We start from the raw sequence: 27,550 nt of genomic DNA, 5'->3' as shown, positions 1-27,550 counted from the left end.
GAAATAAACACCATTCCTTTAGGAAGGAAAATGGCTCACCAAAGGGCTGAAAAAGGGCATGAAAGGTTAATAAACACAGAGAAGTCAGTCAATTTCTTTCCACAGTATGCTTACTACTATCCTCAATGCATGGATGGAAAGAAACGCAGTGGAACTGTGTAACCTGCAAATGTAAGTATACTCAGTAAGATGCAAAAGAACTGACTGATTGACTTCCTATATTTTCAACAATGAGGACTGGTTTTAAACTAATCAGAGAGCACAAAAGATTATCACACTCTGGAAAGTGCCAGTAATGGTCCTTGCAGCAGAAACTCTATGAACAATCCAGTCAATCTTTCTTCTGCTACTGCGATTAGAGACTCTGAACCACAAATGAAGACAGTGAAATTGACAGCATGGCAATAGAAAATCTCCCCAGGTATTGGTTAATCAAAGAATTTGTGCTTGTTTTGTTGTGTTGTAGCACTATAAAAAATTCATTTCATATGGTGTTTATTAGAATATTTAGTTCTGAGATTTTACTGGCACAGGATATCACAAATGTTGATGAGACAAGGGAGAAGGCTTATTTTCATGAGAGCATTTCCCCTGTAACGATAATAATGATTGGCCCCATCTGTTTAGTGCTAATTTAATGGTGTTTGTGAGTGGCTAAAGATGGATTTTAATTAAGTCACGTACTCATGTCTGTCTGTATTTTAGTTCCTACAGGGTCCATTTAAAACTAAAATGGGATTTGTGAAGATGTCACTTAAGAGGGCAGCTTGGATTAAGCAGTTAATTTGGCAGCTTGATACAGTACTATTTGGTCAATACAACCAAATGTTCCTGGAGAGTTAATAGTTTCTTTTCTGTTCTTAAAGTTTTCTTGAGTAAGTGTAGAATTCAGAAAAGAAGAATGAGCAATATACTAGTGTAATATTAGCTTCAGCAAATTGATCCACTCTGTTTCACTATCTCCACCAACACGACTGATGCCTGAAGATGATGAGAGTTGTAGTGAAACACATCTGTAGAGTGCTATGTTGGGCTGTTGTAACAAGATAAAAGCAGCAAATTTCTCAGTATTATACATAAGAAAGCCTCTTCTGCAGGTTTCAAAGGACCTTTGTTTATCGAGTCTGCAGCTAGAGGTTGGCATGGTTGGGCAACTGCTGAAGTTCACTGCCAGGCATAGCCCCTGAGATATTTCCCATTTCCTAATATGAAACCTGATTTGCACAAAATAATTGGCATATAAGACAGCCATAGTTTCTTTCCTTCCTGGAGTGTGCCCCAAGATATCTTCCCAGAATGCCTTTTATTTTTGCATGGCTTTATGTGGAGAGTCTCTTCTCCAGAGATATGATAAATAGATTAGAGTCCTTATACTCCTTTGAGACGTAGCACAAAATGAGCATCTAGCAGTAAAAGATTGTAGATTTTACTTCTGGCTATCCTACTACCACAAAAGTAACGGGAGATCACACAAGTCTATAGAGAATTGTACAAGCCCCCCCCCCCCACACACACACACAGAGAGAGAAACATACAGACATTGTCAGACTGCAGCTTCAAAAATGTTCACCACTGGTACATAATATAGGATTGCTGGGAGAAGCAATCCAAAAACATCTGGAAGGCTACATGATTCTAACATATTTTGTAGATCTATCTGCTAACTCTTGCTAGGTTTAGCATAGAGAGTATTCTTTTGGCTCCCGCTAGCATTATCCTTCTGGGTATTAGTGGATGATGAGGGCTGACAACGAGTAGGCACTGAGGAAGGCCTCCCAAGGACTCCTTTTGCCTCATACCTGTTGAAGTTGTTGTTAGCTGCTTTCAAGTCGATCTCGACTCACAGCAACCTTGTAAATGAGATGTTTCCAATCCCCTCTATCCTCTACCTCTCTGTTCAAGTCCTGCAGGCTGAGCCCCATGGTCTCCCTGATTGAGTCTATCTATCTGGCATGTGGTCTTCTCTCTTTCTACTTCCTTCCATCTTCCCCAGCATCATTGTCTTTTCTAATGAGTCATGCCTCCTCATCTTGGCTTCCAGGGAGAGTTCAGGCTTGATCTTGTTCTAGGACCCATTCTGTTTCTCTGTACTCAGTTCTTACAGTAGCCTCCTATCTTAAGTATAGATTCCTCATCAGGACTATCAGATGTAGTGCCATTCCCATTTCATTAAGAACCTGTCAAAACCTGGAATAAAACTACCTGGTTTATATAGTCTTCTATAACAAATGAACACATCAAACAAATATTGCTTTTACTAACAGGACTCCAACAACCAATGCTTGATTTTGTCCCTTGTTTCCAACTAATGGGTTTAGGATTAAAACTGTATGGTCATACTCCCTCCTCTTAAAAATTCAAAAAAAACTACATTTTTTTAAAGCTTTAAAGGGCTGATTATAGGGCTAAGAGATGTATTTGGGACTGAAATTTAGAGCCCAGCCCAACTTTCTCCTAGATGAGGACAGCCTAAATAATTTCCACAGCAGGATGCACAGCTAGTCCCCTCATCCTTTAGTAGTTTCTGCTTTGAACCAGATGACCTGGCTCAGTCTGTAACAGTTAGTCGCAAGCAGTGGCAATTTCTTCCATCAGTCAATGCACCATTAGAGACTCTTGAACAGCAAAAAGAAACTACGTGTTTGGTTGAAATCAACCACTATTTCTAAAGCCACCACCCCTATGTCTGTCAAAGATTTTATATCACAGTAGGTTGGATTTAATTATCTTCACATATGGTCTAGTTACTGAAAAGATTACCAGACTAGTGCATTGATTAGAGTGCTATACAGTTTGAACGCCTATATTTTGTTGTCACATATTCAGACATGTTCAAACTAGTAGAAAACAATTTTCCAGTAATTCTAGCAGAATATATATGGGCATGATTCTTGAATAAACAGAGCCTCAGAAGGTGAAGCCAAAAATGATGTGAGAAACTAAATGTTTAGATTTCACTAAATTAATTGCATTTTAAAATGTTTTTTGACTTCACTCTCCAGATAAATGCCTTGGAAAATTATGATTCTGCCCCCCCCCCCCCCCCCCCGCCAGGCCAAAAAAAAATCCCTGTCTAAAATCTGAACAATTCACAGTGAATGGTGCTGCTATGGCTGAGCAAATGTACTTTAGAATTTTCAAGTGAGTCTCAACTAACATGATTTTAATGAAACCTAAAAATAGTTAATGCACTACACTGACAAGGCATTTGCTATCTTATATATAACTCTAGTACTTTCTTAACAGATGATGTAGAACCATTTATAGCTATTAAACCACTTTAATCATGAAAAATTACAAATTATGGTTGGGCTTTAAACTGTAGCATGGCTGAGGGACGAACTCACTCTTAAGTTACGGTTTAATTTATAATACTGTATGACCTTGGCATAGTTCATATGCTAAACAGCAGTACATAATCATAATATTTTGGAAAATGATGCTGAGTTTTCCCAATTTTGGATTTTAAAAATGAGTTTACATTATCTGCAGGCCAGAAGTTGTATTACCTCTGAAGAAACTGATTTATACAGAAGGCTGCAATACTGAAGAAACTGAAGATATTAATGAATTGAATAATTAATGTTATTAGCCATGTTCATATACGAAGGGAAATCATAACATTCAGGAGATAGTGCCTTGCTGTTGATATGATACATGCTGGACCATGTAAGCCATTCAGTTCTATTTGACTCTTCCCAGAAAAAGAGAAAATAAACTAATCAAGAACTGACACAAAGTTATCAAGTCAAGCCCCTCATTTCTATATGTGTTCTGCCACTGTCACTGATACTATGGCCTAGCAAAAATATTGTAATTCATCAGTAAGTACTCAAGTGAGTTTGTCCCACGTAGGGCTTTTGAAGTCAGAACAACCACTTTGAAGTGTGCCCAGAAACAATCTTGGAATCAGTTAAACTTTTTTGCATCTACATTATGCTAGATCTAGCCAGTTCTGGGGCTGTTATATTATTTGACATTTCTGAAGACTTTTCCATGACTGGCCTAGATGTGAAATGAACTAGAGCAGTGATGGTGAACCTTTTAGAGGCTGAGTGCCCAAGTTGCAACCCAAGACCCACTCATTTATTGCAAAGTGTCATGTCCCTCTGGCTTTCTAGTAACAAACTCTGGCAAACTCTGTGCTGGGGCGACGGCACATGTGCCCACAGAGAGGACTCTGAGTGCCACCTCTGGCACGCGTGCCATAGGTTCACCATCACTGAACTAGAGCAATCAACATGGTGCAAGATAACTATAGCCAGCTTGAAGGGAATGAAACTGACATTCCAAATTAAATTGGAAATGGGTAGTCCCGAGTACAGATGTACTGCAGAACAAACATTGCTGTGCATAAACCCATGGGAATAATGGCACTGAAGATGTGCTGTAACATGGAGGTAACCTATACATGAAAAAAATGGCTGCCACTACGAACTCATGGGTGCACTCTCCCCCCCCCCCATAAAATGAATCAATAGCTTGCTTCAATGTATCTATCAGTATTATCCTATAAACTGTTTTTCAGGATTGTCCATCCTGTTCTTCCTTTCAATCCACCTCTCAGCAAAAGTAATGGCAAGGTGCTCTACATTCCCTATCCATCACATATTTGAAGGCTAAACAAAGTCTAATATTGCTGTATACAGTATTCCTGAAATAAATTATAGTGACAGAGAAAATTCGTTGGTGATTTTCCATAGTGAACACACACAGAGACACACAGCAGATCACATTATTTGGAATTTGAAAAAGCAAAGAGTTAAACTACCCATGTGATCTGAAATTTAGAATGGAAAAGGTAGCTATGGGAAATGAGACCAGCAAAAGGGTATGTAAATGTCAGTTTTAACAAATTGCTCTTGATAGCCTGAAAAGCAGGACTTGATAGCTTGAAAAGAATACAAATTGTGACTTCTTATAGTCCTGAACCAACTACCTAAAGTTCATGGACATTACTTGAATTAAATCAATGAATTTCAGTTTGGTTTGGTTTGGTTTGGTTTGGTTTGGTTTGGTTTGGTTTGGTTTGGTTTGGATGCTCAAGTCCAATTATATACGGTGGCATAGTAAAATGGTGTTTTTTATATAAAGTGGCAAAATTAAAGTTTGCTTTTTTGAATATTTTCAAGCCATGGATGGTTGACTCCATGCATACAGAATACATGGATATGTATGGCCACTTGTTCTTACAATATGAAGGTTATGGAGGATGTCAACCTTACCAAATTGAAATGATGTAATACACCCATCTAATCTAAATAGAGGGCTCTTCTATTTTCTTCCACCAATTCTCCCAAATGTTTGACAGATTGTGAGGGACAGCAGCTGATAGCTTGGCAGCAGACAGTGAAAATGATCACTTTAACATATCTCTATGATCTGTATGTAACCAGTAAGCCACATCCTCAACATCTGACTGATGATGCTGAAGCTAATAAAAACTGTGTTTAAAATCCTCAACTACAGAGGTACCATCCTTCACTCAACTTGCAAAGCTCTGTGTGTGTACATACCCATGCCAAGCTGAGAGACTGCTGATATAGATATAATCACAGAGGCTCCTGGCCAATAGCACAGCTGTTCACTGAAGAAATATAGCCATTTGATTCATGCTCTGTGGATGTGGTCAGATTCTTTATCTGTATAATAAAGTCATCTTCCAGGTATTAAGCTGGAATGGTGACTGCAACACATGGCGGTTGAGATTTGGAGTCTCAGCTGGTTTTTCTTCCAGCGCATCAACAACATTTCACTAACTCATCATTTGAGTCCTTACAGCATCACGATGGACTTGTTTTCAAGGCTCCAACTGCAATTAATTTGAAGCCATAATATTTTGGCATGCACTGGCCAGCAGAAGAATGCCATTAAAGTCATCTGCTGGCACCAAATTAATAATTTACTCTCACAGAAAAGCAGAAGCTAACATCTCACCAGCATATGCAGTTTAGATGCTGCAGAGTGCTCTGCACATTCCTTTGAAAGTAGTATATCAGTCTTTTAGGCTTCTATATTGAGTCATCTATTGAGAAACCTCTATAGGTCACCTACCAAACTCAGTGCACTCCAAGGACTCGGCAAATTGAAGAGAGCATACACATATTCAGTTCATGTGAAAATAGACCAGTCTTTCATGCCCCATTTCTACCCCTACAGACACACACAATACAACTTAGCAAAGGTTGTCAAAGAAGAGTTGTGCATCCAGTGCTACTGTGCAGAGATGCAGGTGTGCATATGGATGTCCATGGAATGTTGATGCAGATATTCATATTGACGTGCATGCACATTTGGTTGTACATTTGGTTGCATTTAAGATTGCATTCTCTTGCCATTGGATTACATATGAAGATCTTATTTTGGTTGATAAGGAAACAAATTATCTGACTTTAAAACCTCTTGTAACCCTGGAAAATGAAGGCTTTAAATTGAATTGGTTTCTTTTTCCTCAATTAAAAGAGAGGTTTTCCTTAGATATTAAGATGGGTGGTATAGAAACCACTGTATCCCAATTTGATAAAATTATCTTTGGTAAAAATAAGAGGAAAATCTCCAAATTTTATAATTATTTGTTAACCATTGAAATGCATGAAGAAGTTGTTAAGCCATCTATGATCCGTTGGGCACAAGACCTACATGAATCACTGCCCCTATTGCAATGGGAGAAAACTTGGTCTTATAGGCTAAAATATACAGCATGTATATCCCTCCACCACTCCCTTCTCCTTCTGTGTCAAGTCTTTTTAGATTGTAAGCCCAAGGGCAGGGAACTGTCTAACTAAAAAGATTGCATGTACAGCGCTGTGTAAATTTACAGTGCTTCACAAATAAAGGTTAATAATAATATAAATAATAATAATAATAATAGTATTGCGATTAGGGAAAATTTTTATAAAATGCAGAATCGGTGGCATCTTACCCCTCTAAAAATGTCTAAGATATATGAGAATCAAAGTCCCACCTGTTGGAAATGTAAAAAAGGTCTGGGATTGTTTATACATATGTGGTGGGAATGTGTATATGCAAAGAAATATTGGGTTCAGATTCATGTCAAAATGCAACAAATCATAAATTACGAATTTAAATTTGATCCGAAAATCTTTTTATTGAATATTATTACCGATGATAAGCTGGAAAAGAAACATGGAAAATTATTATTTTACATGATTTCGGTGGCTAGATGGGTCTTTGCCTCCTGTTGGAAAAGAGACGTCCATCCTACTTCGAATGCTTGGCTGCTCAAACTTTTAGACTTTATGGAATTGGATAAACTTACATGCTTTGTTCTGAACCTGAGTTGGGATAAGAAGAAAATGAATTGGCAGCCTTTGGTACTCTTTTTAGAGTCTGAAAATAAGACCCACAATTTTATTTGGTAACTAAATAATTATCGTTTGACTTTTTTTTCTTTTTTCTTTTGATGTATAGTTAAACAACGCTGATTGTTGTCATTAATTGTGGAACTGTTAAACTAAAAACAAGTACATAAGTTATAAATGTATAAATGTAACTCTGGAAAGTACCACCGAGTTTAAAATTAATGCTTATTTGTATCGCTATATTATTTTGTAAGAAAGGGATAATTTCTTCTTCTAGGGTTTTTTTGTTTTTGTTTTTTTGTTTTGTTTTTTTGTATTAAGGAACTTTGCGGAGCAATAGATTGTTTCTGTCCCTCTGAGGGAAGTCATTTGTTGTCTATTTGTGTGGGTATGTTTGGAGATTGTGGGTTGGATGGGGTTTATCTGCTTTGTATGTTTGTAACTGTTATATGTAATGATGTATATTATGTTGTGCTGTTGTTGTATGTTTTTTATGCTATTACTAAAATTTAATAAAGACTATTTATAAAAAAAAGATTGCATTCTCTTGAGTACTTTTACCTTCCACATAAGGAATATGTAGCACAATCAAGGTATAGCTCCACATAAAGACATTTGTGTAGCATAAATAGCAATTAAATTTACAACCAAATCTGCATGTACATCCACATGAATATCTGCACCAACACTGCATGGACATTCACATGCACACCTGTGTCTCTGCATAATGGCACTGCATGCACAACTCTCAGCCCATAGTCTCGTTTAGCTGCACATTGCAGGGAAATTACTTGGGGTGGGAAGGAAAAATCAACATGGGGAGTTAGGGAACTCCAATAAACAACTTAAAGAATATTAGATCAAGTGCAGCACCCTTTAAAAACCTCCAGGTCAAAGTATGAGAATTTAACATATTGTTTCTATTTCAATATAGTGAGATATCTTTATATTTTACCAGTATCTTTGTATTTTTTTCAAGCAAATAAACAATGGGTCTAAAATTAGCAGCGACTTGCAAAACCTAGAGACATCAACCATTACAGAGTGGACTGCAACTCAAACATGCAGACAACATGGCTATTATTATGACAATATGGTAATGTTTACTTCATCTACAGGATGGTGTGGTAGCAGTATTAACCATAGATGCAGATTAAACGGTTTTACTGATTACAGATCACAAGTTTGTCCTGGCATACAACAAGGATATAGTTATCAGGCAATATAGATGCTGACTGATACCATCACACAGCCCACCTACTAGAAAAATATTGATGAAGATAGTAGAAAGTTAGGGCCACTACATCATGAACAGATATGGTGAGTCTTTCCTGCACCCGAGCTGCACAGCATATGCACCAGCCATTCTCCAGTCATTGAATACCTGTGAATGCTAGGCATAATATAAAAAACAAATATAAACCAAAATACTATCTGTAACTCCATATTAGTAATACAGTCCACCCTTCCCTTACATGGGGGATCCGGTCCAGACCCACCCACCCACCCACGTAAGGGGAAAACCACATATGCTCCCGCCCCATTGAAAACAATGGGGTGTTTGCATGTGGCATGCACACCATTCATTAAATTGTACCACGGCTTCAGCATAAGCTAAAAGCCGCATAAGGGAAGCCTGCGTATGGCACGCGCTGACTGTATAGTAGTAAACTATATTTCAGTTATATACTGAAAACAACATTTCAAAAATGCACAGAAATATTTTTATTTGAGAGTGCTGAATTCCTACAATATTTTTCAAGCTCTCATATCACAGCCTACATTAAAACAAAGCTGAAGTTAATAATACATTTTCTAAAAGCAGCAAAATATTCCACATAGGAGAAATAAAAGAAATTTCTGCATGCTAAAGACAAGCAGTGTAGATCTTCTAGCATACTAAAAAGAATTGACATACCACCAACTTTCACATTGTCAAATTAAAGAGGTGACGATCATTCAACATGACAGAAATGTCATAAAGTTGGCTAACAGGTAAGAATTGTTTTAAATGATGGATCAATTTGCATGTACTGTATATAAATTAGCCATTGCAGCTTGTGTTAACATATCTGCACATTTTTTTTTGGTAAAATGAAATATAAATTATGCTGTTGGATTTCTCCTAAGCAGTACTATGATTTAAATATCACAATGAAACTGAAAGGAACCTACAAGATGTTTTTTTTAATGGCATGTGAGTGTAACTTCAGTCTTTAGAAATGTGACTATCCAAATACACTTAGAACAGGGGCAGGCAACTTATGATCTTCTAAATGACATCACACTGTTATCCTTTTAGCCCTAGCCAGCACAGACAAAGGGGCGGTGAGAATTCCAGTCCTAATTATTTGGACAGCCAAGTATTCCCTATCCTTACCTTGAAAAGATCAGCTCTTGGGTGATAAAATCATAACACAATTAATGCAGGAATACTGTTTTATTCACAAGTGTTAATTCTGAGTACATCAATTCTGGAATTCAGACTATGTTGATAATTTGATGAATGAACAGTATATAAAAATGGGTTGTTTCTTACTACCTATGTGTCTGATGAAAGTTTCTCTAGTGTTGAATTTGAGAGGTGTGCTGTTTGAGTTTGAGCCCCATATTTGGAGAAAGCTGCTTTACGCAGGGGTAGCTGGCAGAGCTACTACTATGGGGGCAATGAAGCTCCACTGGATTTTACTGCTGCTCCTTCTGAAGCTGTTCTGAACTGAACAAGAGCTCTGCCAGTGCCAGTTCCTAGAACTGCTCTGGCAGAATCATAGAATTATATAGTTGGAATATATACAAAGTCCATGCAGTCCAACCCCCTGCCATGTAGGAAAACACAATCAAAGCACTTCTGACAGATGGCCATTCAGCCTCTCTTTAAAAAACCTCCAAAGAAGGAGACTTCACCACTCTCTGGGGCAGTGTCTTCCACTATCAAACAGCTCTTACTATCAGGAGGATCTTAATGTTTGGGTGGAATCTTTTTTTCCTGTAGCTTGAATCCATTGCTCTGAGTCCTTGTCTCTGGAGCAGCAAAAAAACAAGCTTGCTCCATCCTCACTATGACAGAGCCCATTTCAACTTGAAGCATTGGTGGGAAGAGCAGCAGAGGAACCCAGAGTGGGTTCACTCTGAGTGGCTGGGCAGTGGATTTAACAACCATCCCTAGATAGTTAAATCTCTCTGACTGACACACACACACACACACACACACACACACTTTCTCTCGCTTTCTTTCTCTTACACACACATACACATACATGGAGCCTTCCACATAGCTCTCAGTAGCAAAAATAAAATTAAAATGTTGAGGATAATTCAAGTTAAAAAACCAGCAATATTTTACAAGCAAAACATCACATTAAAACACACATGTACAACATCTTTCTGGCTTCTAAAATGTATTATTAATCTCATATTTGGCCCTGCATTGGAACTTGCAAAATATAATTCAGATGGAACAGTCACACAGAGAAATATTTCTGCTGGCCTGCAAACAGAGCTAGAGAAAAAAGTGAGCCAATCAACGTTATCTTCCAAAGGCCTGCTAGTACAGGATAGTCTTGACCTACCTCTGGGGAGAGCATCCACAATCTATCTCTGCAGACATCACAGGGATGAGAATTCCAGAAGTACAGGACCACTACTGAAGGCTGGTATAATACAGTTTTCTTCAGTACAAAATGTCTTTTAAAAGCACCTTTGCTCCATTTACTATAAATACATTCTGTATGGAGCAGCATACAACTCTGAATTGGGACAGAAAGGAAGCTTGCAAGCATGTGCAAATATTTCTGCTTATTGCTTGAGTTTTCTCAGTCTGCAGCTCCTAGCTCTGTATCAGATGATAATAACTAGGTCCTCCAAGTTTTGTCTGTTGCTTAGGAGAGATTGGCTGGGGAAGGGAAGAAGGTCCTGAGCCTTGCTTTGTGTTGAAGTCTATTGATAGCCAATTCAAATATACAGTCAGGCTGTGATATAGTTGTGTGTGTGTGTGTGTGTGTCAGAAAGAGAGAGAGAGAGAGATTTCTCTGCTCAACAGATGATATGACTAGAAGCCCAAGGAAGGATCCTTATTTTTAAATGCAGGTAGTCACAGCACACAATTTCAGTATAAATTGTCCCTGATTTGCGTATGTCAAATTATTTCAGACAGTAGGGCTGGAAATGGCTTTCCTTTGGCAAAGCTCCCTGCAATCAAAGGCAACAGCACTGAACAGCTCCGAACCCTGCAGCCAAAGGCAACAGCAATGACCAGTGCAGTACGGTAATTTTAGGGTGAGGTAGCCAATTAACAGGGGATAGGGGTTGCATTGGTTTTCCATGGGAACATGGAAAGCTGCATGATCACTGTCATGTGCATTTTTTCACTTTTCCAAAAACAACATTAGCCCAACAATTTTAGCTCTGAGGCCAATTTTATTATGCATTAGGTCCAGGAGGGGAGCCATTTTCAACCAAGAATGGCCTGAAGGTAATTTTTTATGTTTTTTTAAAAGACTTCTCCTGAACCTAAAATGGCCATGGGAGTTGGTAACAATACCTCTCATACACTTCCCAAATTAGGGGGAAGTGTGCTATGATTTCCTGAGGGGCTCAAAAACCACACTTTCTCCACCATGTTTTCTCACCTGTTTTAGACTATGGATATAATAATTTTCACACCCAGCCACCCCATTTGAGACAGTAATATGTTACTTTATTTCAAAATATGTTAACCCAATACATGTCTAATGTAGATTAGATTTATGTAGATTCAATTTATGATCAGCAGGCAACATCGTGAAAGAACTACTTTGTATGCTTGGAGTACATGAAAAGAATGATAAATTGAAGCAGTTTAAACTTTCGCTGCAGCAACTCCAAGCTCAGCCTAAGACATTAAGTATTTTCTTATATTGCAATTATACATTTGGCTATACAATTCCCATTCTGTTTTGCCGTTGAATCCTTAATTTTAAATACAGCTAATATTAATCACTCAGACTTCTGTCCTTCTTTTTACCAAATCCCTTAGAGTGTCCAACAATAAATGTTAATACAAGGAAACATTTTACCATAAACACCCATGAAATCCTAAAACTGCAAGGCAAGAAGCATATGGTTTTCCTCTACTGCACAGAAGATGACACTCCATTCAACCCAATTGAGCCACAGAAGAATTCATGTCTTCTGAGGCATAATCATGTTCACCACCTTCAGAAATCAAACTAGTCAAACTAGCTTCCTCAGTTTCAAGACTCTGGAAATCATTTGGTCTTCTTTGTAAAAGAGGTGTAAATAACAGGCTATTCAAATTCATACAAAGTCAACAGAAGACATTTGAACTGTCCTGTTCAAGATACATTTTGACAATTTCTCAAGACAAGACACATTTTGACAACTTTTCAATCCCACACATACAGCATACACAATAAATGTAATATTTTACTGTCACAAATCAAACCAGGCCTTTTTTTGTCAACTGAAAATATCAGCATTTCTCCACTTTTTAAACAGTAACACAACAGACAGTAAAGTATCTATAAACTGTTTCTGAGGAAAGGAAGACTGATAGAAAACACTTAACTAATAACACTGTCATATAAACATACCTCATATGTTCCAGGGCCAGGAGTGTCATCTTTTGTTTCTTTAAAACGCTCCACTCGAGAAACCCAGACTGCAACACTGGAAGATGGTTTTGCTGCTGAGTTATATGCCTCTGGGTTGTAGGCTCCTGGTCCTAAAACAGGAAAATAGGAAGTGGAGTAAGATAGATTTGTTTTTCTAATTTTCTACAGAAGCTTGCTTGCAAGCTAGACCATAACATAGAAATGAGAGATCAAAATCAGTGTCCCACAGTAATATAAAACAATACCAATAATATAACTCACATTTTTACCATAGTCTATCACATTGTTAGCATAACATCTCATATATATTTGTACTACTTGGTAAGCGAATGTACATACTACAAGTGCCTCAGAATACGTGTGTACTAAGTGATGGCTGCTTATTACATATATGTTATGGAAATTAACTGCTTATATAGAGGATCATATGCCTCGCCTCTCTGTGCCACATCCTGGCTCAGACTTGCTTTGCTTTGAGAATGTAACAGAATTATATGCTTTGTAAGCCATTGCTGGGAATTGCTAGAAAAACCTCTGTTTTGGTGAAGATCATCTACAGCGTATGAACAAACTACTTGTATTTGTCAAGCTCTCTTGCGCAAAAACAACAAAAAGTGCTTTCAGTAGCTGTTCTGTTTTCAACAACTCTACAGCATAGTAAAGATCAGTTATATGGCAACTACACAATGGCAACATATGATGACCTTAGGAGAGTGTGTTTCACCTTTTTGTATTTAATACTTTCCTCTCAGGAGCTTAGAGTACTTAAACCTTACAACAACTTACTGAGGTAGGCAATAAAATTGCTATTCAGCTAGTGAATTAGGAATTCTATCTATTTAATATCCAACATTCATATAGACACAGATGGACGAATCATTTGATTTTTGCCCATTTCATTTTACATGTTTTTACTTATGGATGTATTCTATTCTATTTCCATATCAATCTGAGGATAGTTTTAAAATATATTTAAATATATATATATATATTGTACATAATTTCACTCATATAAATATTCAAATGTATTTTAGAACACATTGGATTTCAGGGTTGCCCCTCAGGGCTCCCTCTGCCTTTGTTTGTTTGTTTGTTGGATTTATATGCTGCCTTTCTCCTAAAATGGAATTCAAGATGGCTTACAATAATTTTAGAAAATTAGAACTAAAACATTAATTACAAAAGTTAAGAAGCAATTAAATAATACAAATATTAAAACACAACAATTAGACACAGCATGGTTAAAACTATTTTTAAAAAGGGGGAAAAATTAAAGCATTAAAAGTAACACACACACTACATAAGTAAAATTCATACACCAAAAGCCTGCCTAAATAAAAATGTAGCCCAAATATAAATATCATACCATGATTGGACCTGCTTAGCTATGCTATAGTCATGTTGGGATCTTAGCTATAAGGAGAGGAGACAGATAGTTGCAGATAGTTGCTGTGTAAGAACCACAGCCATATAATGTTTGGCTTATCATGGAATGTGAAAAGGAGCAGAGAAGTGGATCTGGAGTGAATATAGAAGTGAAATTACATATGTTCATTTAGTTCTGGCAAAAGATGTGTGCTGATCTATTATAATAAACTCTTTCTGGTTCATCCATGAAGCATGGCCTTTGAGAGACAGGGCATTATTACACTGATACTTTTTTGAGCTGAGAACTGTCTCACAATGGTCTATGTGTGAAAGCCAACCAGCACAGAAACATTTTCACATCATAGCAGGCATCTAGGAAAAGCCTGTCTGTGTTGTGATTGATACGTAATGGGAAAATCAACCTGAAAGCCAACCTGCACATGAACATAGCAGTAGCTTAGTTCAGTCAGTATCATAACACAAAATTCAAATTTCTCCCAGTGTCATTTCTACAGGTTTAATTGGTCAGTCTTGAGGAGAAAGTCTTCTCCATAACCTTTCTTTTGTTTCTGGCTTGGCTTGTTCCCTAAGAGTTGAGATATCAGAAATTCTAGGAATAGAACCTTCATATCTGTATGCTATTTTCTTGTGTGTTGGGCTGCTAATATCTGATCAGAGCATTACCTGAGCAGCAATGGGTTCTTTGACTGAATCATGCACTCTATGATTCCCAAAATGACTTCCTGTTCGGGTCAATTCTTTGCCTTAACAACAAGAGCAATCATTCTGAACAACGGTCATCAGTTTCTCACTCCAGGAAATCCCAATTTTGAGGCCTCTGTTATGATTGGAAAACCCTTTCAGAACAGCGATGTTGTCCTCATTGACAGACCTGTTTGTGCCATTCCTCTTAAGCAGACATATCATGCTTCCTCCCTAAGCCATTTCATTTCAGCCCCCAGCTATTAGCATGCTCCTGGTTCTTCTGTCTGACAGCTCACATGCATTAAAAGAAATGTCCCATACCAGTTTCCTTCTGAATTCACTGCACAGTCTGGGCCCATAGATAAATATCATGATGACTATTGGGACACCCTTCAAACGACGTGGGATGTTTTTGCCCAGGCTGAACTCAAATGTGGCACAGTTTAAATTAATTAGATGGGGTAGGATGAAGGCTAGAAAGAACCTAATCTAGCCCCACTTTATTCTTATCTTTATATTGATCTTCTTGTTATATTTCTGGACTAGAGACTGATTTTTTCCTACATTGTCCTAGGACATAGTTTTCATTATACATATGCTGCTGGTTGTGCGACACAGGTCAAAGATTCACATTACAAGTTTCTCATAGCACCAGCTGAGAACTGAATTATGCAAAAGCTATCTTCTATTTATTTACCAAAATGCCACATTTTAATCACAGGTCAACAAAGAATAAAACTTTCTCACTTCATAGCATGCATCTAGGAAAAGCCTGTCTGTGTAGTGATTGGTATGTAATGGGAAAATCAAGAGAAGGTGATTCCTATAATTATATATTTTCTGGCCCTATGCAGGTTCACTCTCTATGAAATGTCAACCAATGCTACAGGGCAAAAGCAGTACAGAACAAGAGCATTGGGTAATTTAAAGTGAAAATCTATGCTGCTGGCCCCTCAGTATGAACATTTTCAGTACAGTCAAGGAGGACTGGAAAATGATTGCTTTACAAAATGGAGCTTTAAAAATCAAACACAAATTTTCTTTGCAGTTGGAGGCACATTTGTGGATCTTATGTCATTCAGTTCCCATCCACTTTACTGCTGACTTCTGTTATTAGCCTATAAAAACTAGGTGTTTAAAACAACAGCCAGAATGAAGGATTAGAAAAATAAAGGATATACCTGAAATTGAAAGCAATGTAGTTCTTATTTGTCCATAGTTTCCATTCTGAATTTTCTATTTTAAGTAACCAAGAATGACAGAGAGCCCTGTGGTATCTTAAAGATTAAGGTAAGGAAAGTTATCTGAGGAGCTAAAAAGACCAGCTTGAAGCACCAGTGTGGGGGCAGCATGGGAGTGTGGTGTTTGGACAATGCACACCCCCACACTGGCATCATGCCACCCACCTGACAGCATGGCGGACAGTGTCCCTTGGGTTTATATACCACACACTGAAAGGAGCACCAAAAATTGCTGCCACAGCAGGCAGCAAAAGTACTTTTTTACCAGTTCTAACAGGAGCAGCATTTTGCTACCTTTATTGAGCCCGCAAGCTGCCAGATCGGGGCTGCAGCATGCTGTTGCCATGGCCCTGATCCAGTGCTGAAGGGGGGGGGGGCGGCAGGATGCTGCTCTATCAGGGCCATCTGCTTTACCTCTAAGTGTAGAATACCTAGATATAAGGGCTTTGCCCCCATCAGTAATGCCCCTACATAGCTTGGGTCCTGACTACTTATGGGAGCACCTTCTCCCATATTGTCTGCCCCATGTCTTATGGTCCTCTGGGAAGAATTAACTTCAATCTAAAAAATCCAGACTGTCCACCGTTTCCCAGAGGGCCTTCTCCACTGCTGCTCCAAGGCTATGGAACGACCTGCCGGAGGAGATCTACTACATTAGCACCCTGGCGGCTTTTGAAAAGGCTGTTAAGACGGATCTCTTCTGGCAGGCCTTTCCAAACTAGCCTCCCCTCCCCGAGCACAATGGAGCTTATTCCCCCCTATTATAGAGTCCTTCTTATATTTTCCCCCATTTTTGTTGATCTTATCATCACAACGTTTTATACTGTAAATAATTTAATTTAGTTTTATAATCGGGAATGGGCGATTGGACGGGGGATTAATTTTAACTAGATTTGATATTTAATACACTGTTTTTATATGTTGTAACCCACCCTGATTCCCCGTGAAAAGGCAGGCTATAAATAAATTGATGTTGTTGTTGTTGTTCTTGTAATCCTCTATTGGTAAGACCAGAGAGAGAGAGAGATCAAGCAGCAAGCTGAGATTTACAGGACTTCAAGTATGCTATTATCACCGTCTATTATTCCCTCTGTTGTAAACCGCTCGGATTCCCAGTGATTGGGCGGTATATAAATAAATCCTATTATTATTATTGTTGTTGTTGTTGTTCCATGTTGAACCTGGTTGACTATAAAGAGTTAGAGGGGGGGAAAGCAATGGGAAAAGAAGCTGTTAGAAGAGAAGGATAGCAACCACATAATGACGACCAGGGATGACCATTGATATGGCCAATAAGCTAAGAAGTAACCTTCCCTTGAAGTTAATGTCATTTTACCAGGTCCTTCACACTTAAATCATCCTGCAGTGAATGCAGATTGCTCCCAACAAAAGTTCATGGTATATAAAATTAGTTAATCTTTAATGTGCCACAAATATCCTTTCTCTCTTTTTGCCCTATCAGACATAGGTAGTCTTCTGACTTTTAAGAATCAGTTAAAAATAATAGCCATTTCCAAAATGATGTTAAGGTGACCCAATTTACTCTACAACAACTTCAATAGCCTCTTGAGTAATATATTCCCAGGTATGCTATTCTGAAGTAACAAAAAAGAAATGTGGCCCTTAAAAAGGACTCGTGCAGTGTGCCTGTATACTAATTGTCAATTATGAACTCTGTCTAAGGCTCATTTTGATGTAAATGACATTTCAAATTAGGATCAGAGAAGTGCACAAACTAGTGAGCTCTCAAACATGAGGAACAAAGTCCATGTGGGGCAAAAACATGTAAGGCATACAAAAATGACCCATCCCTCCATGATAACTGTCATCCTTCGGCCTGTGAGGGTGTGAACAGGAAGGCCTAGCTCCACCAGAGCTAGCCTGAAGAAGAAGAGCCCTCCCTCCAGTCCATCTGCCTTGGTCCAGGCCTCTGAGGGAGAGAATAACCACTGGACCTCATCCCCTTTCCACCACCATTCCCTTCTCCTTTTGTGTTGTGTCTTTTAGATTGTAAGCCTGAGGACAGGGAACCGTCTAATTAAAAATAATAATTGTAAGCTGCTCTGATAGCCTTTAGGGCTGAAGGGCGGAGTATAAATAATATAAATAAATAAATAAATGTATAAATAAAAGAAATATACCTTTCCTTAAAATGATTTGTGGCAATATAAAAATGTTAGTCAAACTTAAAAGCTACATGAAGGTCTAAATTACTAATGTGAAAAAAATCCACTTTCAAGTGCATAGGCAAGAATAAAAATGTGCTGCTTATTTGACATTATTGTCAAATCAACTCAAGGGCAGTTAACAACAACAACCAAAACCCGCGTACAAAATGTATGCCTTTTACAACAGGTCTGAATGCAACACCAATACAGTATATACACATATTCAATTCTCCATTTGTCTCTACAAAATACAAGAGGGGGCAACATTTCGTGAACTGCCACTTTCAATTATTCTATTGAGCAAAATTCTGAGTTGAACATGCTATTCAGACTGAAATGTGGCGTATAAGGAACAAAGAATATTCTACCATCATAAAAACTAAGAAATGTTTTAAAGGTTGGGTTTTGTGTTTTTTAAAAGTTTTTAAGATGTGACATTAGGGTGTGATTTATTTTATTTTATTTTATTTTAGCTGTCACACAGGCGCGTTACAGACTGCCCAAAATGGGCGGTCTTGCGCCACTGCCGGTAGCAGCGCGGAGGAGCCCCAGCATCAAACTGCATAGCTCCTCCCCACTGCAAATAAGAAGCACCAAAATGGCGCTTCTCTTTGCGGCGCAGTTATGACGCCGTGAGGCACCAATGGCGCACTCGCGGCGTCATATGTGCCGCGCGACGTGCAGACGCAAAGCATATGCTACATCAAGATGGCATCCCCCATGTGGAACAGGCACCACCATTTTGTACGGACTTGGTCCATATTAGGGTTAGGGGCGTCCGAAAGGGACGCCCCTTTCTAACCCTAGTACGGACCCAGTCCGTACTTTATGCCCATCTGTAACGGGCCATTGTAACACAATTAGCCTTCTTTAAAATGCCTTAATGAGTTTTATATGTACTCAAGTCCAAAACAATAAATAAATAAATAAAATCTCCAAAATATTAAATGAGACGTAATGATAAAACCTTGCCAACTATCACTAAGAACAAAGGAAAGGATAAAGTGTGGCCTATGTAACTTTTTAAAAAGGGGAGATTCCCTGAAATCACAAATTGAAGTCCAGAGGTCCTGAAGATACCTGTGACATATATGTAATATTTGAAGTCACATATAAAACTGCACCGATGCCAAGTCATATTAATCTAAATCCATTCAGCCTAGGGCTGTCTACTCTGGTAGTCTTCTAGTTGGTAGTATGTTGCTCTCGGTAATGAGTGTAGCAATCCAAGAGCAGTGCTAGCAGGATTATACACAAGGAGAAAAGCAGCCAAACCAGAAGGTAATGCAAAAGTCAAATTAAGAGTCCTGCCAGTGAGCAAGTAAATCCAGTAAGATTGATCCAGGGCCAACACCAGAAAAGAGTCAAGAGCCTGAAACCAGCCAAGCTCAAGAACCAAACAGAGCCAAGTCAAACACATCTTGCATTCAGGCCACTGGCTCATTAGTCAAAATAAGAGTTAAGGCATCCAAGGAAGGCTAACAAAAGACCCTATCACATGGGGTAAAAAAAATGGCTTACCTTTCCTATACTGAATTCTAATTCAGGAGGCAGCCAGGTACTATCATACGTAAATCACCACCAAAATCGTTGCCCAGATCCAGCCCGGATGCAGCTAGAGTCAAAGCTGCGCCCAGCCGGCCCCTTTTCGAAAACAGAAGCTTCCGACTTTACAAAATGGCTGCCAAAGTGTCTCCATGGACCCAGGCTGTATCTGGGCAGCAATTTCAGTGTCACTTTATGTATGATAGGACCCAGCTGCCTCCTGAATTAGAATTCAATTCAGGAAAAGAAAGCGAGGTCATAAACACTGTAACACATCCTCCCAGCTGGAACAGAGGTTTTTATACCTAGGCTGCTTGGGCTTCACTTAGTGCTCAGCTCTGGGACTTTAGCATGAGCTTTCAGGAGGGTGTTTCCCTTGAGAAAGCCCTAAATATCAAGAAGGCTTCTACTCCTAGGAAATCTTTCCTTGCACATGGGCACTTTGTTACCTCACTTATATTTTCCTCCTGCACCATTCTCTTGCACTGACAGGAGGTTCTCTCTCATCTTCTGATTCCAGAACTGACCTCCAAGGCTCACACTGCAAAAGCAATCTGCTCCTCAGTGCCATATGCCCCTGGAATTTTTGTATATTCCAGTGAAGGCAAGAAAGGGAGCAATTCTCCCACTATGCCAAGCATTGATATATGGCAGTTACTACCATAAGTATCAATGCTAGGGGTGAAACTTGTGACCTTCCACAGATAAAACATATGCTCTATCAATGAACTAGAACCTTTGTCCTAAGATATATGCAGCTCCCTGAGGAAGAAGATGCACAATCATTATCAGGACAGACATCAAAAAGTTGTGAAGAGACTTGCCATAAAATCTCTCTTAAGAATCTTTTTTTTTCCAGTAGTGGATCTACTATTTCTTACATTGTAGCCATACAGATGGGATAGATGGGATCAGACTTAATTCAGAGACTTAGCCAAGGGGGGGGATCCGGGGGGTCCGGACCCCCCCCTTCCATTAGATATAATGAATGGTGTGCGTTGCTGAGCCCAAGCCCCATTATAATGGTGGCACTTAGTCGGGACCCCCCCTTCCCAAAATCCTGGCTACATCCCTGCTTAATTACAACTTACCTTATGTCATTAATACATTCTTTTCTAGGGACTTTATCACATGAGACTAAAAGGGGGGATTAAACAGGATAAAGGCACTTTTGGCCAGGTCTTATTACATAACATGTAGAGAGCAGAACAAAGGACTCTATGTAACATTTGTCGACCTCACTAAAGCCATCTGTGGCAGATCCTGGAAAGACTAGGATGCCCCCCCCCCCGCCCCAAATTCCTCAAAATGATTATCCTGCTACATGAAGGCCAGCAAGGTCAAGTTAGATATGGCAACGCTCTCTCGGAGCCCTTTCTAATAACTAATGGTGTGAAACAAGGTTGTGTTCTCACTCCAACTCTATTTACAGTCTTCTTCAGCATGATGCTCCAAAGGGCTATGGCAGATCTCGAAGAAAACGACTGCATTTATATACACTACCGTACTGATGGTAGCCTGTTTAACTTAAGCCGCCTGAGGGCTCGCAGTAAGACTCTAAACTATCTTGTCTGTGAGCTGCTTTTTGCTGACGATGCCGCCCTCGTTGCCCATATGGAAGTAGCCCTGCAGCGCCTAACATCTTGTTTTGCTACAGCTGCAGAACTCTTTGGGCTGGAAGGCAGCCTGAAGAAAACAGAAGTTCTCTACCAGCCTGCACCTCAGGAAGAACACTACCATCCCCACATCACTGTAGGCACGTCTGTGCTTAAGTCCTTCCAGCAGTTCACCTACTTGGGAAGCATCATCTCCTCAGGCGCTAAGATTGATAAAGAGATCGATCACAGATTAGCAAAGGCATATAGTGCATTCAGAAGGCTTCACAAAAGAGTCTGGAGTAACAAACACCTGAGGCAAAGCACAAAAATCAGTGTGTATAGAGCCATTGTACTGTCTATTCTCCTTTATGGGTCTGAAACATGGGTCACTTATCGCCAACACCAACGACTCCTCGAACGCTTTCATCAGCGCTATTTACGCACAATTCTAAATATACACTGGATCGACTATGTGACGAATGTTGCTGTCCTTGAGCAAGCAGGGATCACTAGCATTGAGGCCATGCTATTGAGGATGCAGCTGTGCTGGGCAGGACACCTTTCTAGGATGAAGGACCATCGCCTCCCAAAAATAGTATTCTATGGTGAACTCGCCACGGGTCAGCGTAAGAAGGTCGCTCCAAAGAAGAGATACAAGGACTCCCTAAAACAACATCTCAAGCTTGGACAAATCGATCACCAACAATGGTCCGCCTTGGCCTCGCATCAGGAGGCATGGAGACATACTATCCACGATGCTGCAGCCTTTTTTGAATGTTCATGCCGAACAAGTCTCGAAGACAAACGACAACCCGGAAACATCACCCAAGGAGATTTTCTGCTGTGCTTTCTACAAGCGGACTCCAACAGTCAACAGCCAACAGCCTCCCAAAGCTGAGAGTGTCTAGCTTTGGGAGTGGGCAGGAGAAGCACATATACACAAAGGGCACTTGGCAGTGTAGAAAACAAATCATGCAACCATGGATTGCCAAAGTATTATTGTGGGGGGAATTGGGGGGGGGGGGGAATATGCCAAACCAGTATGCTTCTATTCTTAAACTAGTGTGATTGTGGTGGGACAGAAGGCTGTTGTTATAGTCTTAGGTATACTACTATCATTGTTCTTATATACCTCCAAGTCTTTTTTCACTCATGGTGACCCTGAGGCGAACCTATCATAGGGTTTTCTTGGCAAGTTTCTTCAGACAAAGTTTGACTTTGCCACTGCCACCCTCTGAAGATGATAGAGTGTGACTTGCCCAAGGTCAGCCATTAGGTTTTTATACTCAAGCGAGGAAGTGAACCCTGATCTCCAGTGATAGTCCAGTGCTCAAACCAGTACCCCACACTGGCTCTCTAGTATACTAGCAGCTGTAGCATGCTATTACTACTGGATAATTTTGCATTCCCAGGGAGAAGAAGAGTTAGTGTTAGACTGAATGGGTGAATAAATGTGCAAAAATAAAATAAAATAAAGGAAAAGAAATAAAAGCAGAATAGTAAACTGATCATTTTTTTAAAAAAATTGCAAAGTAATAATAGTGTCTTTGTTCCTTAATTTCCTTGTTTGCCTCTGCTTTTCAGTTATTCATTTCACACAGGTGAGTCGCCACATTTTTCTTTCATTGATTAGACTCTCATATTATCACTCATACATTATAACAACTTAAATTTGATCTGATTGTAGCATCAGTACTGGATGTTTGCTTGGTTGAATTACCTGTAGTAATTTAGTTAGTCAGTTCATCTGGAGTGTGTTTCAATTGAATATTGCAGTTTTTACTTGTGTTTAGATTTAAGTTCTTCAATGCCAATTTTTTCTTACTGTAGAGTAGTAATTGGCAAAGTCTCTACTCCTTCTACATCTGAAGGGACATTGTCTTTTCCCTGACTTCCTCTCAAAACCTTGAAGTTGTTCAGTTTGCTCTGTGTTCTTTGAGTTTTTTGTTTGTTTGTTTGTTTGAATTGTTGGCAGGGCTGGATGCCTATCTGAAGGAGCAGCTGCCAGCGTGGGAAATTGCTCTGCTCCCCTGTTTCTTCACAATGTTGTTGTTGTAGTACAGGTCACCCAAAGCAGGAATCTAGAGCTTAATGAGCTCCTCCAAGTCCTCTTTGCCTGGAGGGTTCCTTGGAAGAGCTGGGAACCCACAAACCAACCTTTAGGGGAGCGTACCTCAGTTGTGCAATCCAAGACATAACTCAATGCTCTACCGTTACCAACCAGAAGTCCAACCAGTTAAAAATGTAAGCTGAACATGTAGCAGCTCTCTCTTCAAGCTTATGGAATTCAAGTGCTGAATATCATGGAAGATAAGTGCAAGTAATTTCAAGCAGTTTGCAAAAACAAATGCTGTCTTTGCAGCTGTCAGTTCAGAAGAAAGCAATTGCCCAGATCTCACAGACATGAACATTACCTTTAAGGTGAGACATGACTTTTATGTTTAATTTGGCTACCCTGGTAACATGAATGGGTCCACCAGACAAGCACTGCTGTAGTCTTGTGAAGTTCCCATTCATTTCCATGGGGTTTGTGAAACAGACATTCCCTTTAGACCCACGTAACAGGGCTTTCTCTGTAGCACCACCTTGACTGTGGAATTGCCAACCTTAAGAAGGTAAACTGGTCCTATCTCTTTTAACCTTCCAACAGACAGCCAAAACAGTGCTATTCTGCATGGCCTTCAGTGTTTGAAATTGCTGTTTTAACTGTCTCAGAACTGGATTCTAGAATTTTTTAGACTTCTTCAATGAGTTTTTAATATGTTTTTAAACATTTCCATCTTTGTATTGTTTTAATTGTTGTTGTTGTTTTATTGTTGCTCATAGTGTTTGGAGACCTTGTGGGCTGGGAGGCAATACAGAAACACTATAAAATAAATAAGTAAATAAACTGTGCACCAGTGTTTTTTTAACTGAGATTTAAACCTGTGATATCACAAACATATTCAGTTGATAATAGTATGCACCATTAGATTGCAATGCTTCCTATCCTGTCTCATCAGCAAGTAACATTAAGAAATATTGGTAATGTATTAAGATTTTTTAAAAATGCAAATGCCAACCTTTTTATATCCCCCAAAGCCCTAAAAGGCAATAAAGCACGCCTGTCTCCAAGGATGAAGAGCATTTGGGAGACTGCTTGTTCTGTTAATTTAGAGACAAAATCAACAAAGAGGAGTTAAAAGCTTGCTTTCTAGAACAGTGCTTCATAAATGCTGGATAAGTAAAACATTTAGGTTAATAGGACTCGGTGGAGTATTCACGACAATCTGTGAAAGGAAGGTAAGATTCAACATGCTGAGTTTTCAAGAAAGCAGTTCTCTCCACTGCACAGCTCTGAAATCATGTTTGGCTCTAAGTCACTCTAGGTTAACTCCATAAAAGAAATGCTTGGAGACATTTTTATGTTGAGTGCACTGCTGGCCTTGTGGAAGTAATATTCTTCAGGTAATCTCCAGATAACCCTTATGCTAAATATAAATGATGGTGTGGATGAGGAAAATGATGATGCTACATTAAAAATGAAGGGTAAAACTGTAATATCTGCTGTATCATTCTCTCTCTTTCTCTCTCTCTCTCTCTCTCTCTGTCTCCTCCCCCAAGCATACAGAAATCCTTTTCCCCATTTAAAAGACAAGTAAAGGAGCAGCACACTGGACACCCTAGCCATTTTGGCACATGCCAGTCTACATGGCTCATGCCATCATGACGCTACTCCGGTGCTGTATCCATATGATGCAGTGCCGAAGGGGTGTCATAAAGATGCACCACCACGGCTATGGTGTCCCTTGGAAAGGACAAAAAGGAGCCGCTGTTTGAAGCTTTTTGCACTCTCTGGAGGCCAGATAGGGATCATAGAATCACAGAATCATAGAGTTGGAAGAGACCGCAAGGGCCATCCAGTCCAACCCCCTGCCATGCAGGAAATCTAAATCAAAGCATCTCCGACAGATGGCCATCCAGCCTCCGTCTGAAGACCTCCAAGGAGGGAGACTCCACTACACTCTGAGGGAGTGTGTTCCACCGTCGGACAGCCCTTACTGTCAGGAAGTTCCTCCTAATGTTGAGGTGGAATCTCTTTTCCTGCAGCTTGCATCCATTGCTCTGGGTCCTAGTCTCTGGAGCAGCAGAAAACAAGCTTGCTCCCTCCTCAATATGACATCCCTTCAAATATTTAAACAGGGCTATCATATCACCTCTTAACCTTCTTTTCTCCAGGCTAAACATCCCCAGCTCCCTTAGGCGTTCCTCATAGGGCATGGTTTCCAGACCTTTCACCATTTTAGTCACCCTCCTTTGGACATGCTCGTTTCTCAATGTCCTTTTTGAATTGTGGCGCCCAGAACTGGGCACAATATTCCAGGTGGGGCCTGACCAGAGCAGAATACAGTGGCACTATTACTTCCCTTGATCTAGACGCTATACTTCTATTGATGCAGCCTAAAATCGCATTGGCCTTGTTAGCTGCCACATCGCACTGTTGATTCATGTTCAACTTGTGGTCTACTTGGACTCCTAGATCCCTTTCACATGTTGTCTCCTTAAGCTAGGTGTCCCCCATCCTATGGCCCCGATCTAGCCAGTAAAGGGGGCACTGCATGCCACCCATCTGTACAGCCCCTAAGTTTTCAAAAATCAAGTGCTCAAAACTAAATAATGTATAGAAATTCAAAAATGGTCAAGAGTTTGGAATAACTGAAAAGGGTATATTCAGGATTTGCATTAGGATCTGATTTATATAGATATGGTTTTGTTTTTGTATTTGGTTTTGGTTTTTGGTTTTTGTTAACCACCCTCAAGTCAATCTTAACTCATGACGACCCTGTGGATGAGACATCTCCAAGACTCCCTATCCTCCACTAGTTTCCTTAATTCTTGCAAATTCATACCTTAATGGAGTCTGTCCATCCAATGTGTGGTCTTACTCTCTTTCTCCTTCCCTCCACCTTTCCTAGCATGGTGGTCTTTTCTAATGAATCATGTCTTCTCATGACATGCCCAAAGTATGACAGCCTCAGTTTAATAAACTTGGCTTCTGGGTAACTCTCAGGCTTTTGGCTGTCGACAGTATCCTCAGCACTCTTCTCTAGTACCATATCTTGAAAGAATGTATTTTCTTTTAATCTTTTTTCTTAATTGTCCAGCTCTCGCATCCATGCATGGTAAGGGGGAACACAAGTGCTTGTACAATTTTAACTTTCATGCTTAGTCGTATACCCTTACTCTTTAGGACCTTTTCTAGTTCTTTCATAACTGCCCTCCCCATTCTTAATCTTCTTCTGAATTCTTAACTGCAGTCCCCATTCTGATCAATATTTGATCCAAGGTATAGGAACTCTTTGACTATTTCTATTTCCTCATTGTCTAGCTTGAATTTATGAGTATCCTCCGTGATCATTTTTTTTTTCTTTATGTTCAGCAGTAACCCTGCCTTTGAACTTTCTTCCTTGACCTTCCTCAGCAGTTGCTCTAGGTCTGTGATGTTTTCTGCTTGTAATATGGTGTCAATCTTACGATTATTAATATTCCTCTCTCCTATTTTCACACCTCCTACTTCTGTGTCCAAGCTTGCTTTTCATATAATATTTTCTGCATATGTAGACTAAACAGATAGGGGGAAAGGATGCACCCTTGCCTGACCCCTTTCCAATCAGGAACTATTCTATTTCTCCTTGTTCTGTTCTGATAGTAGCCTTTTGTCCTGAGAACAGGTTCTTCAGTAGGGCTATTACACGTGTTGGCACTCCTATGTCTTTGAGGGTGTTCCATAGCTTTTCATGATCTATGCAGTCAAAGGCTTTGCTGTAGTCAATAAAACACATACTGGTTTTCTTTTGGAATTCCTTTGTGTGTTCCAGTAGCCATCATAGGACATGGTAGAAGGATAAAACTCTTAAAGCCTTTTTACATGTCAAAGTCCGGTTTAGAGGCAAATAACATATAATAATAATAATAATAATAATAATAATAATAATAATAATAATAATAATA

General features: G+C 39.4%; 1 protein-coding gene across 1 annotated transcript in view; it reads right to left on the bottom strand.

Annotated features, from left to right (window-relative positions):
- The window catches only part of STPG2 (sperm tail PG-rich repeat containing 2), a 263,746-nt gene that overhangs the window by 93,647 nt on the left and 142,549 nt on the right, over positions 1-27,550 (bottom strand). Inside the window, exon 12 of the mRNA XM_042470817.1 lies at positions 12,914-13,044. Within this exon, the coding sequence (XP_042326751.1) occupies positions 12,914-13,044 (131 nt within the window). The remainder of the gene's footprint in view (positions 1-12,913; positions 13,045-27,550) is intronic.

Source organism: Sceloporus undulatus, chromosome 5, assembly GCF_019175285.1.
Source record: "Sceloporus undulatus isolate JIND9_A2432 ecotype Alabama chromosome 5, SceUnd_v1.1, whole genome shotgun sequence".
NCBI lineage: Eukaryota > Metazoa > Chordata > Lepidosauria > Squamata > Phrynosomatidae > Sceloporus > Sceloporus undulatus.
The sequence above is the reverse complement of the archived record's forward strand: the minus strand, read 5'-3'. Positions and strand labels throughout refer to the sequence as shown.